Source organism: Chelonoidis abingdonii, chromosome 9 (assembly GCF_003597395.2).
Source record: "Chelonoidis abingdonii isolate Lonesome George chromosome 9, CheloAbing_2.0, whole genome shotgun sequence".
Lineage (NCBI taxonomy): Eukaryota > Metazoa > Chordata > Testudines > Testudinidae > Chelonoidis > Chelonoidis abingdonii.
The window spans coordinates 68,366,741-68,383,364 of NC_133777.1; the positions used below are offsets into that span (position 1 = coordinate 68,366,741).

General features: G+C 48.8%; 1 protein-coding gene across 3 annotated transcripts in view; it reads left to right on the forward strand.

Moving 5' to 3' along the window:
• The first annotated feature begins 12,372 nt into the window (after nucleotides 1-12,372).
• Nucleotides 12,373-16,624, forward strand: part of ADAMTSL3 (ADAMTS like 3) — a 277,770-nt gene continuing 273,518 nt past the window's right edge. The window contains exons 1-2 of one of the 3 annotated variants that reach the window (XM_032790644.2): nucleotides 12,373-12,463; nucleotides 14,167-14,259. In XM_032790644.2, the coding sequence (XP_032646535.1) occupies nucleotides 14,185-14,259 (75 nt within the window). In that variant the 5' untranslated portion in view covers nucleotides 12,373-12,463; nucleotides 14,167-14,184. The remainder of the gene's footprint in view (nucleotides 12,464-14,166; nucleotides 14,260-16,624) is intronic. The other 2 variants (XM_075069664.1, XM_075069665.1) reach the window with 2 other exon arrangements.

Sequence of the window (16,624 nt, forward strand, 5' to 3'; positions counted from 1 at the left end):
ATGGCTCAGTGTCAGCTAAACATCACATCTTTTTACTAATAGATGGTAAGCAGTCAGGAAAAAATGAGATTTTGGAACTGAAAAATTACTAAAACATTTAAAAGTGGTTATTTTAAAATAAAATGACTTTCAAAAGTTACTTTTGGACCCCGAGTTGTGGCACTTTATATTCTTCTTCGAGTGCTTGCTCATATCCATTCTAGTAGGTGTGCGCGCGCCGCGTGCACGTTCGTCGGATACTTTTTACCCTAGCAACACTAGGTGGGCCGGCTGGGCGCCCCCTTGGAGTGGCGCCGCCATGGCGGCTGATATATAGCCCTGCCGGCCCAACCGCTCCTCAGTTCCTTCTTACCGCCCGTGTTGGTCGTTGGAACTGTGGAGCTCAGCTTATCTGTTCTCCACCTCCCTAGCATTCACTCGTTTTCTCTTGAATTGTATATAGTTAATCTTTAATAATAGTTAGTAGATAGTTTTGTTGTTTAGTTGTTGTTGTAAATTAGTTTGTAGGGATCGCGGGTTAGCCCGTCCCTACCCCGGCACCGGGCCATGCCCGGGTCGCCGGCTTCAAACCGTGCGTGGCCTGTCGTCGCCCGATGCCCACAGGCGATCCGCACGATTCCTGTCTAAAGTGTCTGGGCGACTCCCACCTGACAGACAGATGTAAAATTTGCAAGGCGTTCAAGCCCCGAACCCGGAAAGAGAGGGACGTTCGCCTTAAACAGTTACTCATGGAGGCAGCACTCACTCCACCGTCCTCGGCACCGCCAGCGGCACCGGGAACAAGCGCCTCCTCGGCACCGCACCCTCCGCCCGCTAAAAGGACACCTCACCAGTCTCCGGCTCCAACTCCTGGTCGGCACCGCTCCCGCTCTCCGAAAGGCAAGAAGCGTAAGCCTCCTGCGGCCACTACACCAGCCCCGCAGTCAGAGCGCTTGCCGTCAACAGACCGCCCGGCACCGACTCCTGCCGTGGCATCGAGGTCTGTCGCACCGTTGATTCCGGCCCCGGACAGGCCGTCGAGTCCGGTGCCTATTGGCTCCCCGGCGCGTGCCGCGGTTGAGCTCATTGTGCCTTCAACCCCGGAGACATTCTCGGCCGCACGGGACCTTATTGCGATGACGGAGCCCGAGCCGCCTCGACCCCCGGCACCGCCGGTGCGGGTCCCACAATCTCTAGGCAAGCCGGCTCTCGTGAGACCTTCTTCACCCGGCACCGTGGGACTTCGTTCCAGATCGAGGTCTCGCAGACGCTCTCGGTCTCACCATCGCTCCGGATCCCGCGGCCGCTCGCAGTCCCGGTACCGTTCCCCTTCACGGTACCGGGACGTACTCGCGGTACCGCTCACGGTCCCGATCGCCGTCCGGCGGCTTTACCGGCGCCGTTCTCAGATCTCGGCACCGTTCCCGGCACCGCACGTCACGGAGCCGGTCCCGGCATGGAGCGTCCCGGCACCGATCGACCTCCAGGCACCGCAGGTCTCGGAGCCGATCTCGGCACGGCGGCTCCCGGCACCGGTCGATCTCCCGGCACCGAGCTGGTAGTAGATCCCGGTCTCATTCACGGCACCGGCGGGACTCCAACTACCGTTCCCCGGCACCACGTGCACGTGACTCACCTGGCCGTAGAGACTATCGTCTCCACTCTCGGCTCCACCGTGGCCAACCGCGCCAGCCATCCGTTTCCTCCCATGGCGACTCGGCGTCTTATGGGGATTCGGATGCTCAAGGCCTCAGCAGTGGCCCTTTTGGACTCCGTGGCGTACCATCAGAGCCAGGGCCACCACCAGCCTCCGCCTCGCTCCGTTGCCTCTGACCGAGGGCCCGAGTCCACGGTGAGCAGACCACCGGCGGACACTATGGAACAGGGCGCACCTCACCCTGATCAAGCCGCAGATGCCCACCGGACCAAGAGTCCCTTCAAGACCCTTTGGTCCCGGGAGTCTCGTCCTCTTCTTCCCCGGACGAGGCTGTGGCGGGAACATCCACATCAGGGCCACCGCCTATCGACCTCAGGGCGCACCAGGACCTTCTACGGCGGTTGCTCTGAACATAAACCTGCCAGTGGAGGAAGTCCCCGAGGTGGACGACCCGGTGGTCACTATCCTCTCAGCGGAGGCCCCGACCCGCGTAGCGCTCCCCTTTATTCGTACCATCCAGGCACGAGCCGATACCATCTGGCAGACCCCGGCTTCGGTGCTGCCCACACGGCAAAAGGGGTTGAGCGCAAATACATGGTCCCCTCCACAGGGTACGAGTACCTGTATGTTCATCCTCCGCCTTGCTCGTTGGTGGTCCAGTCAGTCAACGAGCGAGAGCGGCACGGTCAGCAAGCACCTGCGCCCAAGTCTAGAGAGGCAAGGCGAATGGACCTCCTGGGCAGGAAGATTTACTCTGCTGGGGGCCTCCAGCTCCGAATCGCCAATCAACAGGCCCTACTGAGCCGTTACAGTTTTAACACTTGGGAGTCAGTGGAGAAATTTACTGACCTTCTCCCACAGGACTCTCGCAAAGAGTTCTCGGCGCTCATGCAGGAGGGTAAGAAGGTGGCGCGCACCTCCCTTCAGGCCTCTATAGATGCGGCAGACTCCGGAGCTAGAACTCTCGCATCAGGGGTCGCTATGAGGCGCATTTCATGGCTGCAAGCGTCCGGCTTACCGCCCGAGGTCCAATACACTATACAGGACCTCCCCTTTGACGGCCAGGGTCTCTTCTCTCAAAAGACGGACCCTCGCCTCCAAAGTCTTAAAGACAATCGCGTCATAATGCGCTCGCTGGGGATGCACACGCCGCAGACGCAAAGACGGCCCTTCCGTCCCCAGCCCCGACGGTTCTACCCCCCACCTCGGCCGAGACAAGACTTCTCCAGGCGCAGAGGCAGGACCTCTCGTAGACGCCAGTCTGGCCCTCAAGGGGGTAACAGCTCCGGTCCCGCCAAACCACCTGCGGGACCGAAACCCAGCTTTTGAAGGTGCGCTCGAGAGCACCGTACCGATTTCCTCCCAGGATCCACCTCAGTTTTCCAACCGCCTCGCCGCTTTCTTCCCTGCTTGGTCCCAGCTAACATCAGACCGCTGGGTCCTCAGCAACGGTGGAAGGTGGCTACCGTCTTCAGTTTCTTTCGACCCCGCCTTCCCACCCTCCTCCTCGTCCCTCTTCAGGGACCCCTCTCACGAGCAACTCCTCCTACAGGAAGTTTCAAAGCTCCTCGCATTGGAGCCATAGAGGAGGTTCCAGAGGCCATGAGAGGCAGAGGGTTCTATTCCAGGTACTTCCTGATTCCCAAGGCGAAAGGCGGCCTTCGTCCCCATCTTGGACCTGCGAGCTCTGAACAAGTATCTCAGGAAGCTCAAGTTCCGCATGGTAGGCCTGGGAAACATCATTCCTTCCCTCGATCCCGGAGATTGGTACGCTGCTCTCGACATGAGGGACGCATATTTTCATATTGCGATCTACCCACCGCACAGGAGGTTTCTTCGTTTCGTAGTGAACCGTCGTCACTACCAGTTTGCAGTTCTGCCCTTCGGCCTCTCCTCGGCCCCTCGAGTTTTTACCAAGTGTATGGCAGTAGTAGCGGCCTACCTCCGTCGTCGTCACATCCATGTTTTTCCCTACCTCGACGACTGGCTGATTCGAGGGGCTTCCGAGGCCAAGGTAGCCGGGCATGTACAGTTCATCAGAGATCTGTTTCTCTCGTCTCGGATTGATCATCAATCTCGAGAAATCCATCCTACTCCCAACACAGGAAATAGAATTCATAGGAGCACTGCTGGACTCGAATCGAGCAACAGCCAGCTTGCCTCCTCAACGGTTCAGAGCGATAGTTTCTCTCGTTCAGGGTTCCATGCCTTCCCCACTACCACTGCCCGTACCGTCCTCGGCCTCCTTGGTCACATGGCTGCGTGCACCTTTGTCACGAAGCACGCGAGGCTACGCATGCGCCCTCTACAACTCTGGCTCGCTTCAGTCTTTCGGCCACGAAGGGATGCCCTGGACATGGTAGTCACAATACCGTCTCACGTGCTGGGCTCCCTCAACTGGTGGCTGGACCCCGCCCTAGTGTGCGCCGGTCGACCGTTTCATCTGACTCAACCCTCGCTATCCCTGACGACGGATGCTTCCGCTCTGGGATGGGGCGCGCACCTGGGCCATCTGCAGACCAAGGCTTTGGTCCTTACCAGAGCTCCAACTCCACATCAATGTCCGGGAGCTAAGGGCGGTCCGCTTGGCATGCCAGGCATTTCGCGAGCAGCTACAGGGCCGTTGTGTTGCCATTTTCACGGACAACACGACGGCCATGTATTATATAAACAAACAAGGAAACACGATCTTCCCCCCTTTGCCAAGAGGCTCTGAAACTGTGGGAATTTTGCATAGCCCAGTCGATCGACTTGATAGCCTCTTTCCTCCCAGGGGTCCGGAATACTCTAGCGGACCGACTGAGCAGATCGTTCCTGACACACGAATGGTCCATCCGTCGGACGTCCTGTTTTCTGTCTTCCGGAGGTGGGGCTTTCCCCAGATAGACCTGTTCGCCTCCAAGGACAACAGGAAGTGTCAGATGTTCTGCTCCTACAGGGCCGCTCCCCGGGCTCCCTCTCGGACGCCTTTCTCATTCCATGGACGAAGGGCCTCCTGTATGCGTTTCCCCCGTTCCCGTTAGTCCACAGGTCCTGCTCAAACTGCGCAGGGACAAGGCCAGGATGATTCTGATCGCTCCGGCATGGCCGAGGCAGTATTGGTACACCATGCTGCTCGACCTGTCCCCTCATCTACCGGACGGCTTCCAGGCCAATAGACCTCACTACCCTCTCTACCCGGACTCTTATAACACAGGACTTCGGCAGGCCAACAAGTTCGCACCGCAGACTCTCCTCGGTCCCTACACCTGACCATGGTCCGACGGACTGCCGTGGCCAACAGACTCCTCCTACAGCCTGACAGTTGGTTTTTGAGTCTCGTGCTCAGCTGAGGTCCAACAAGTCCTTTTAGGTAGCAGGAAACCCTCTACGCGGGCCACTTATCTCGCGAAGTGGAAGCGATTCTCATTCTGGTGTGCACGGAGTTCCATGGTCCCGACTGCCGTTCCAGTCTCTGTAGTCCCTGGACTACTTGCTCTATCTCAAGGGCCAGGGCCTAGCCCTCTCTTCCATTAGGGTCCATCTAGCCGCAATCTCCACCTTCCATCCTGGAGAGTCTGGTACTTCCACGTTTTCACACCCCATCGTTTCCAGGTTCCTTAAAGGATTGGAGAGACTTTACCCTCCGGTTAAGCCTCCTTCCCTACGTGGGATCTGAACCTGGTACTCTCTAGACTCATGGGGCCCCCTTTTGAGCCGTTAGCGACCTGCTCCTTACTATATCTGTCATGGAAGACGTCCTTCCTGGTAGCTATCACCTCTGCCAGACGAGTATCCGAGCTCCGTGCGCTGGTCGTAGACCCACCTACACCATCTTTCACAAAGATAAGGTGCAGCTACGACCACACCCAGCCTTCCTTCGAAGGTCGTCTCACCATTCCATCTTAACCAAGATATTTTCCTGCCGGTCTTCTTTCCGAAGCCGCACACACCTGCCGCCGGGACCAGCAGCTGCACACCTTAGATGTCCGCCGGGCCCTGGCATTCTACATCAGCAGAACTAAAGCCTTCAGAGCTCGCCTCAGTTATTCATAGCAGTGGCAGAGCGTATGAAAGGTCTCCCTGTAACTTCCCAGAGGATTTCATCATGGGTAACCTCGTGTATCCGGACGTGCTACGAATTGGCTCACGTCCCGCTTGGCGCATCACCGCCCATTCTACTCGGGCTCAGGCCTCTTCGGCTGCTTTCCTGGCCCAAGTCCCATCCAAGACATATGCCGGCGGCTACCTGGTCGTCCGTGCACACTTTTACATCGCACTATGCGCTGGTTGACCAATCTCGAGACGATGCCGCCTTCGGTACAGCAGTCTTGCTTTCGGCAACGTCTCACTCCGACCCCACCGCCTAGGTAAGGCTTGGGAATCACCTACTAGAAGAATGGATATGAGCAAGCACTCGAAGAAGAAAACAAGGTTACTCACCTTTGTAACTGTTGTTCTTCGAGATGTGTTGCTCATATCCATTCCACACCCGCCCTCCTTCCCCTCTGTCGGAGTAGCCAGCAAGAAGGAACTGAGGAGCGGTTGGGCCGGCAGGGCTATATATCAGCCGCCATGGCGGCGCCACTCCAGGGGGCGCCCAGCCGGCCCACCTAGTGTTGCTAGGGTAAAAAGTATCCGACGAACGTGCACACGGCGCGCGCACACCTACTAGAATGGATATGAGCAACACATCTTGAAGAACATCAGTTACAAAGGTGAGTAACCTTGTTTTTCTTCTTTATACACACAATTATTCGTGTGTACATTTTCCCCATCCCTATATATTTTAGAAATTTTAGCACTGATTTTTATCAATTTATGAGCCAAGTGTAAAAATAAAACAACTGATTTTTTTTCCTGACAAAATCTGAAGTAAGATGTGTGTACCTGATAGCAGTTTTTGGTCATTGATGTCTTTTTTTTCTGATATAGTGTCATATTCTTTCTTTACATATCAGTGTATTAGACTATTCTGCTCTCAGTTACAAATACCGAATAACTCTATCCACATGATCACAGTCTGGAAGGATATCTACTTCTTCATACTCTCACCCCGTGACATTTGCCAAGAACACACATTGACATCCAAACAAGATCCCTGTGTGGAATAAGGAAGTGGGCCAAAATTCTGCTCTCAGTTACTCAAGATTTATAACTGTACTGGCTTAAACAGAGATAACAGCGGGCTTCAATATTAGATCATATTTGAATCTGTGTTTTCACTTTGAGGAAAAATGGCCCAGGTTACAAGGCAGAGGAAGTCCCAGTGGAAAATTGCTATCAAAGAAAAACTTTGACACTTGGAAAACAGAAACATTCACACTTCTTTTCCTACCAGCTGTATTTGATATCCTCAAAGTCTGAATCTCCAGAATTTCCAAGTAGTCTGCTCACTCCCCTCATGCCCTTCCCATCACCATCACTGCAGAGTTTCAGTGAGTAAAAGTAATACTCTTTACCTACTGTTGAGTTTTGTTTATCTGCTGTTGTCCACGGCTTGCAACAATACTGATGTCCCCAGAACTCCTGGGGCCAATTTATTTACTGTTACCTGATGTGGCACTGATATATCCTAGAACACTTTACTCTTGACAACTGCAGAAGTCACTGCAATCAAAAACTTTGGGGGAAGTAGATCAGTGATATATTTGCAGGAGGACAGAAAACAGGCTCAGGAATTCAAACTTGGCATGTTCCTAGTCCTCAGTAAGGATGTATTTTTTGCAAAGTTAAGGAATACAGACATCATGAATAAGTAAAAACATACTTTGCCTCCGCAGTATACTTTCCCTTTGACTTATCTCCATACAGATCTTCATTTGTGCGTGTTTACACATTTTCAAATTATGCACACAATAATCACCTCAATCCCTCTGTGAAAAGATATGCCACAAAACCACATAACAATCATGTAAATGTGTTAAAAATTGAGCTCCAAGTGTCAGTACTAATATTTTATTGAGGGCTTTGACTATTAAAGTACAATAAAAACTAAAATGTATGCCATCTGAATCAAGTTGTGCTTATTTTGGAGAGGAAAGTAGTGACATTTAAGACATCTGCTACTACTGGACAGGATCATAAATATGCAAATGAGTCACAAGTTGTTTCAGCTGAGGCTGAAAAGGAATTTGATCAGAAAAGACGGACAATTTTTATTAAAATACTTGAAACAATGACGAGTTGCATTCATTGTGGGAGTTAATAGTATACTCACTTAACCATAAACAAAAAAATTCAAACTAAAGGCACTGTTTCCTACCTGCTTTTCTGGCCATATACTAATAGCACTGGATAAGGGGCGATGTGGAGCACAATGCCTCTGCAGCTCCTGGGGATCAAGGCTACACAACCATATTTGAGCTGCGCCAACTTACACCAGCAAAGAATTTGGTCCTTATATAGCATTGTACGCTTATGAGGTCTGTCAGTGTATGATCCCTGCCTCAAAGAGCTTGTCATTTAAAGGCAAACACCAGTACAATACAAAACCACAGAACAAGTTATACAATATGGGGGTGCGTGTGATATTGGTTACGTGAAACTAAATATTTTATTTTTACTTGTCTATCGGGTGTTGCTCTTCTTGATAGTTTAGGGATCTGAAGCCAAAATTCAGTTTCTGCAGTTGCAGCCACAAGGCAACTGCAGGACACTTGCAGCTTGCTACTCCTTAAAATTAATCTTGACTTAGGAGACAAAAGCTGTTCTGCATTGTTTCAGTGGAGCTCAGGTTTGTAGCTTTGCCAAACACTCCCTGACTAATGTAGATTTTCCCTGTTTAGTGAAAATGGCCCTCATGAACATCCAATTGATTCAGTTGAGCATGCTTTAAGAGAACTGTGTCATAAATGGGTTGAAGTATCTCAAAGAGAGTGATACTTTGCTCCTGCTCTTGAATATGATAATAACATATAAACAAATGCTTAATTTTCCTTTTTAGGCTTGCACATCCTCTGTTGCCGCACATCCTCTGCTGGCACACACCTAGGGGCTGAATTTTGATGGTCACAACCCACTTAAACTGAGCTATTATAAACACCAGTAGACTAGCTAAAATCAGATATTTTTTTTCCTCTTTGATTTTGCCTTTGGTTATGCCCCACAAAAAACCCTCTTTTCTCATGTCTTTCCTATTTGCACTGTTCAGTCTCATTTGGAAATTTCAGTAGTTAAAATCAAGTCTAAGTGTGGGTGTGAGAAAGTGTTTCAATGCTGGTCTCAGTTGCAAAGGCCCATGGTCTTAAGCTAACTCAAAATAAATAAAGGATAATGCTATCATAGCTTCAACCAGCTTCCTTGTGGGAACATGCCAGCTGCACAGATGGACAGGATCATAGTTGCAATAGTTCAATGAAATAAGCATAAATCTTCATATTTCACAGTTTTATGAACGGGGCCTCACAATTGCCATGTTTAATATTAATCTAAATTATACGTATTTTACAGTCCAGGAAAAAGAAAGAATATGTATAATGAAAAACATAACTACTGACAACAGATTAATAAAGAAATTATGCATATGAATTTTGGAGTCTATCAGCATATCAGAATTGTTTCCCACTACAAAGAGTACATCTAAATCCCATATACCCAATGTGGGATAACTCTGATTTAAGATTTGGGATATACAAGAGAATTATCTATCCAGTATGTGTTCCAAATATGTTATTGTTTCATGAGTTTTTATGGCACTTTACAAGAAGCAACAGTCTAATCCAAGGGAGTCAAAAACAGACCAAAAGGAGTGGGATGGAGTGGAAGAAACAAACAAAAATCATGTCACTTGGATGGTTTAGGTCAGGAGCACTTCCTATCAAATATTAATTATAATAGATGTATTCTTTACAAAGTACCTGTATGAGACTGCACCAATCCATCAAGTACTAGTAAGTGTTTATTATGGATACAATGTGTAGTGCTCAGAGGTCACAATCAAGAACATGCTTCCATTGTGCTAGGTACTATAAAAACACTAAGGGAGACATGGTCTTTTTCTCAAATAATTTACAGTCTAAGGCCCTGCAAAGATTCAAGCATCTGTGTAACTTCATGCACATAAGTAGCTTAACTGAAGCCAGTGGATCTATTCACTTGCATAAAGCTAGGGTTTGGGTCTTAGAATCCATATTAATTTTCCTGTTTTTAACACTCTGCTTGTGGTTGATGTCTATAATTTATTGTACTGGCTATTACAATACGTTTCTCCCATTTCACAACTGCGTTGAAGATGAACCAAAATTTCCAGGAGTCATATTTTGGGTTGATCATTTCCTCTGATATTCAGACACATGGTGCCACTGTATTTTGTAGAATAGCTGATTGTGCCTACCAGTCTGGAAATAGGTGTCAGAAGCAAATGATTATCCTTAGAGAAAGAATTTGGTTGGGTTGGGAGGACAGAGGAAGAAAATTGAATAGCACAGAGTTGGAGAGTGAAAAGAACAATACAAAAAAAAACTTGGACAAGCACTCAAATGGAAAATATTTATTAGAACCACATCTCCAAACCTTTTGAGTTTTTTCACTAATTTCACTACTCTTCTTGAAATTAGAGCAAACAGGCACCACTGTATCTTCATGCAGGTCACGTTGCTATACTCTCTAAATATGCCCATTTTGGAAAACAAACCATGTATTCAGTCAGTTATTTACTGTAGGATAGCACAGCAACATGTTTTTTCCTACTCTGCAGCCTTTATTCTGGAGAACAGAGAGATTTTAGGATCTCAAGAATGCTATACATTTTTAACAGGTAGTTCTGCTCCAAAAAGTGATTAAGTAACTAGGGCACCTTTTTATACAGCTGATACTGAGTGTCCGCATTCAGAGTCAGATTTGCTTACTTTCGTGAAAACACGTTTTATTGTTAGCCCTTCAGAACCAACATAGTTCTGGGACAGTGAACTATATCTTTTTCTGGTTCCCAACTCAACAGAACTGTTAACAAAATTCCAATTTTGGGCCACCTGTGTAACCTGATTGGCTTCAATGTATATCCTAGTTACACTCGTGCAACCTCACTAATGGTAATAACGTTGTATAAGGTCTAAATGAAAACATAATTTAAGGACAATGTGGTTGCATTGTAAGTTGCAGTGTAACTGAAGTCACTTGATAGCGAACTCTGTCATGAAACAGATGTACTAACCTTCTAGTCCCATGTCAGGTGACTAGGACAGGCCAATCTCTTAGTTTTAGTTATATTTCGTGTTATAACACAAGCCTATTACTCATGGTAATGCATGAGCAGGAAAGGAGACAGCTTTTCTCAACTTTCCTGAGGAGCTTGCCAGGTTGACATTTAGATGGACATCTTTACTTGAAAACTGAGTATGTTTGATAAGGGAACGACTGAGACATAAATAAGCCGGGACCCCGCCAAGCTATTTGTACAGAGTCAGTAAAATTCATTAGAACGTTCACTGTAAATAGGGTGACCAGATGTCTTGATTTTATAGGAACAGTCCCGATTTTTGGGTCTTTTTCTTATATAGGCTCCTATTACCCCCCACCCCATCCTGATTTTTCACGTTTGCTGTCTGGTCACCATAACTGTAAAAGACCTTACAGTTGGGTCTGAAGACCTCCCCCAACATGACTCTTCAACTCACCTTCCTAACTTCCGTCTTCTCTTTGGTTCTCTTCTCAAACTTGTTGTTTCACTAGAGGGCGCACCGGTCCTAACTATGGAAGAGAAAATTTTTAGCTTGCTTTCGAGAAGTCTAAACAAACTGTAAAAGTTTCCCTTGCAACGTATTTGAACAAATTCTTCATCGGTTATGTTTAGTTCATTGTTGTATATTCTTAACTTCAGTGGCACAGATAAAATAATAGACCTTTTTACTGTCTGTTGAGTATTGATGCTATGTAACTGGAAATTTCCTTTGGCCCATGAGAGGGAAGCAACAGTGCAAAGGTAAAAAGGTTTTGCAATGTTATGTATCGTTCATCAGTCTCAAGAAAGGGGATAAAACGTTACCAAGTATTGTTTGGGGTATACACAGTCGGAGACCTAAAATATCTTAAAAGACAGAGCGATTAAGCTCATCTTTAGTGTGTAAAGAGATTTGCAGCTGTATTGAGCGTTATCGGGATTGTTGTGGTTTGGGAATTGATTAGCTTCAATTTGCTGGCTAAATTACACTGGGGAAGAAGAACTGCCTGCTACTGTAGGTCCCTTTGTCCCAGCAGGGCACATGGGCTAGGCAGTGGATGAGAGTCGACTTTTGCTAACTGGCTGGGAGTTTTCCAGGACAGGGTGAATGTGTAACTACCTGCACAGGCTGGGGCTAGTGTAGCTCGAGGCTCGGTCCGCATTGGCCTGGGGCTGCAGGTGGGGACGCTGAGGCGGGATCTCGTGCGTTGCTGCAGGAAGCTGGACGGCTGCAGCCCCGGGAGTTGTGGCGGAGGAGCTGGAAGGTGGGAGTACCTGGTGCACGGATGCGGTGGTTCCTCCGGGGTAGTGGTCTGGGGGACTGGATACTGGATTCCCGGCGTAGTGGTGCTGGGGGCGCGGAACTAGAAGCCAGACTCCCGCTGCAGGGCAGTTGGAAGCAGGGCTTATAGGCCAGTGTCACCGAGGAGGAGGTGGCTGGCGGGCAGGGGCGGGGAGCCCCAGCNCGCAGGGGGGGGCGGCTCGGCTGTCACCGGAGGGGGCGGCCCGTTTCCAGCAGCCGGCGGTGGGCTGGGGCCTGGCGCGAGGGAGGGGCAGGCGCGTTTAATTCGGGATGCTGTAGCCCTGGGGCACTGACAGGAGTGGTGGGAAGCAGCGTCCCGCAGAGCCTGAGCCGCCTGCCCCTGCACACGCTGCCCGAGGAGTCGGGGCGCTGGGCCCTGCACAAGGTGGGTGAGGTCGCAGCTGCTGTTGGGCGAAGGAAGCTCCTTGGGCTAGAGCGGCCGCTGCTGCCAGTCACGCGGGGCTCTTGCCTGCTCCTGGAGGGAGGCGCCCCTGGTTGTTACGGGGCTCGCGCTGCTGCCGTCCGGGGACTGCTGAAATCGGGGGAGGGGGACGCGGAAGGGGCCGGGAGCTCATACTCGGGGCCGTGCATTTACTGCCTGGCGCAGGAAGAGCGAGAGGCGAGGCACTGGCTCTGTGGCTGGCACGGTGCAAGGAGGAGGACGGGGGGAGGCCCAGCCCTGCACCGCACCGCACCGGGGGTAGCACTAGCTTCAGGGGAGGGCAAGAGGGTGCTGAGAACGGGCGTGTGCCCGGGGTCCCCCACGCCAATTCGCTTTGACCCAGCACTCAGCTGGCCCAAGGCTCGAACATTTTCGGTTTCTGTTAGCGTCCCTCCTGTAACTCATTCGCCAGATTGGACAAAGCGATCCGCCAAAATAGTCAGATCCTGTTCATTGTAAACAGAGGCGCCCTGCACTTCGCTTGTTGTGCATCGCAGGGCTTCATTTGCTACACCGCGGCAGATCACTTTATAAAAAAGCCTAATGGGAATCTGTATATACCAAAGGCTGCCAAATAGGCAGCTTGGCTCAGTTGTGTCAGTCGCAGGCAGGGGCAATAATGTGTGTGTGTGGCGGGGAGGGAATCATCATTCTTGAAATGTTGTGGGTGATTAAAACTTTTGAATGACAAAAGCATACGGCTGCCCTGCCGAACGGTGAGGAAGTAAACAGCCTGATTTCCGTACGGAATCTTAATTAGAGTTAGTTGACAGGTGCAAGAACAGGGCTGTTTGGATAGTTACTGTAGTTTTCCTTTGGGACATCTGGCCTATTTAAAAAGGAGAAGAGGGTCGGTGGGGGGGGGGTTGTTTGTCTTGAGACTAGATTTGCATTTAGACCCCTGTAGGGCTTTGCACAACGTCCCTGGAAGGAGGAGGGTGGCCGTGGGGAAGCACACGGTAACCTTTCTGATGAGATCATTTTGGTAATGCCGGTATTGCCCGCTCCAGCTCTAAGCACGAGGCGAAAAGATTTGCTTACGTTTAAGATCAGTAACAATTAGCGGGCTTAGTACATGATTCCTTTGATGAGTTTAAATGAAAGTTTTCAGTGAAAACGGCGGACAGCTGGATGTAGCCGTCAAACGGAGGGTGATCGCCACTAAACTGATGGGCTTAGTTTTCCTTCCTTGACGACTTGCCTGTGAGCGGCGTGGAGCGAGCAGGGTTGGAAGCGGTGTAAATGAATGGCGACGTCCCGGGGCTGGCCCCTCAGCTCCGAGTGGGCGCCGATGCTGAAGAAAGAGCTCATCCAACATCCTCTTCTCTGAGGACTGCGATGGGAGGCGTCGCTGATTTGATAAATTAACTCACACGTAGGAGAGACTCTAACTCGCCCACTGTTGCCAGCTTTCCCAAACGTGTTTGTTTCCCGTCCTGGTCCCTCACTGGAGCTACCTCACCCTGCAGGCTGTGCCTGTGGAGTAAGCTGCGAGTCTGCTTTGCCGGCCAGCACAAACCTCGGTGTCTGGGTTGCATTCCTTCCAAAGCCCAGCTCTCTGTCCTTGCCCGGTTTGTTTTAGTCACTGAGACTATAGCAGGAGGCACTTAACTTTGTTTAATTATAACTGAAACCACCTCTCTCAGCAGAGCAAGGGCAGGAGGATGGCCAGCCCCCAAACCACACGGCTCTCCTGGGAGATCACTTGGCTTGCAGTTGTCATCTGTACCCATCTACAGGTAGGTGATGATCATGTTGCTCTGTTAACAGCCAGACATTCGTCTGCTGAGCATTTGAGACACTTCCATTTATTATTTTAAATGGAAAATTGTTGAGGCGACTGTGTGCCCCAGGCTCCAGTGATGCCATGAACAAGACTTTCCTATCATTGAAGCTAGAGTCAAAGGAATTGATGCAGGAAATTGGTATTTTCCTTTTCCTTTCTGTTCTACCTGCCTTTACAACTTGGGACTCTCTTGATAGGTGTCAAGGAGCAGGTCTGCTTCAATCTGATGCAGCTGCCTCCTGCCCCCAGGAGACTTAGGAACAGAGAGTGCTCAGTTATTATGGTGATGAGGGCCATGTAAATGTAGCTAGAGCCAAAACCCTTTGAAGCCAGTGGAAGTCTTTCTACTGACTTCAGAATGGGAGTTGGATCAGGTCCTTAGTGCATTCAGGATCCATGGAGGAAAGCCTTGGCTGCCAGCTGATCTATTGCCTGACACATAAGTTTAATCAGTTCCAAGAAATGAGTAGTTTTAAAAATTGAGTGCTTCCATACAGCATAATGTCATCACAGTATGTCATTCTCTGCGCTAATATTTCCCATAGTGCAGTAAATGTGAAGTGCTCTTTGAAGTTTTAAATCCCACAAATCAGGAAATCTTTAGAAGAAGAAAGCAAAGTGAGTTTGACAACATTGCTGAAACAATATTTTACCAGTCTCTGAAAGTCATACTGTGGTGAAACTTTTTAAAAACAATGATTTTGAATTAAGCAACCATAGATAATGTTGCTATTCATATTATTAATTTATTTATTATTTGTATTGTAGTAGTACTGAGAGCCCACAGTCACTGACCAGAGCCCCACTGTGCTGTTTACAAATAGGTCCTGAAGAGTTTACAATCTAATTTGATAGGAGTAGTGGGGCAGACTGCCTAGCTAATTATAAGATTAATAAGGCCTGGTGTACACACACAACTTAGCTTGCTCTAGCTATGTCGCTCAGGGGTGAGAAAAAGTCACTTCCTGGGAGACTTAGTAAGACAATCTAAGCCTTAGTATAGACACTGTTAGGTTGATAGAGGAATTGCTTCATCAGCCAAGCTATCACTGCTCAGGGGGGTGAATTAACCACAGCGATGGAAAACCCTCTTCTGTTGCTGAAGCAAATATCTATACTATGATGCTACAGTGGCATGGTCGCAGCTGTAGTGCTGTAGTGTCTGTAGCTTAGAGAAGCCCAGAGCTTGATATATTTACAAATGGGATTATAAAATGTGCTTTTTCTTCAAGGAGTGTCTCCAGGGGTGCTCTACATCAGACTTTCCACTTCAAGTGCATATGGACACATTTTTGATTGCAGTGCCTGTTTGACCTGCACGTGCACCCTACACATCCTTGTACCCAGTAATGAAGATATATAGGACTATGCAGGCAAACTGCCCTCAGTTCCTCACAACTGCTTTCTGCCTGAGATGAAGCATAGAGTGTGCCTGTTCTCTTCACACTTAGTTTTTGTACGGTTAGTAGTGTTTGTTAATTGGAACTGTTTCCCCTTTTTGTTTTTTACCCTGTTAAAGGGGTTGCTCTGGAGTTTGTTCTGGGGAATGTGAAGATCCCTGGGCTTTAAGAGGTGTCTTTCCTGATGGGAAGCTATCCTGGTCAGTGACGGGCATCCTTGTTACCTCAGCTGTTTGGGAGGCACTGATATCCCTAGTAAGTGTAAAATCTGAAGCTCCTTTAAAAGTAGATCTCGAAAAAATAGGGACATCAAGTTTAAATCATTATTAATAACGGAGCAAGCCTTAAGTCTGGCTTGCGACCTGCGTGCTGAAAACTCTCCTGAATGCAAGCTTGTGAGCACTGCTAGTGCCCATCTACCTCACGATCCTGGTCACCAGGAGGCATAAGGGACGTATGTGCTGCTGCACCTGTCATAAACAGATAGCTAAGGGTTAATGTTTCTTTCACCTGTAAAGGCTTAACAAAGGGAACCAAACACCTGACCAGAGGACCAATCAGGAAACAAGATTTTTAAAAGCTCACGGAGGGAATGTTTGGGGGTGTGTCCCTTTGTCTGTGTCTCCGGTCTGTCTGTCGGCTATGAGAGGGATCTTTCTATCTTCAAGCTTCTAATCTTCAGTTTCCAAGTTGTGACTACAAAGGTAGAAAAACAATAGGTTTTTATAGTTTTTTTGTATTTACATGTGTGTAGTTGCTGGGATGTTTAAATTGTATTTCTTTTTGAATAAGACTGTTTATTCATATTTTTCTTTTAAGCAATTGACCCTCTATATTGTTATCTTGATACAGAGATCATTTTTATGTCTTTTCTTTCTTTTTATATAAAGCTTTTCTTTTTAAAACCTGTTGGATTTT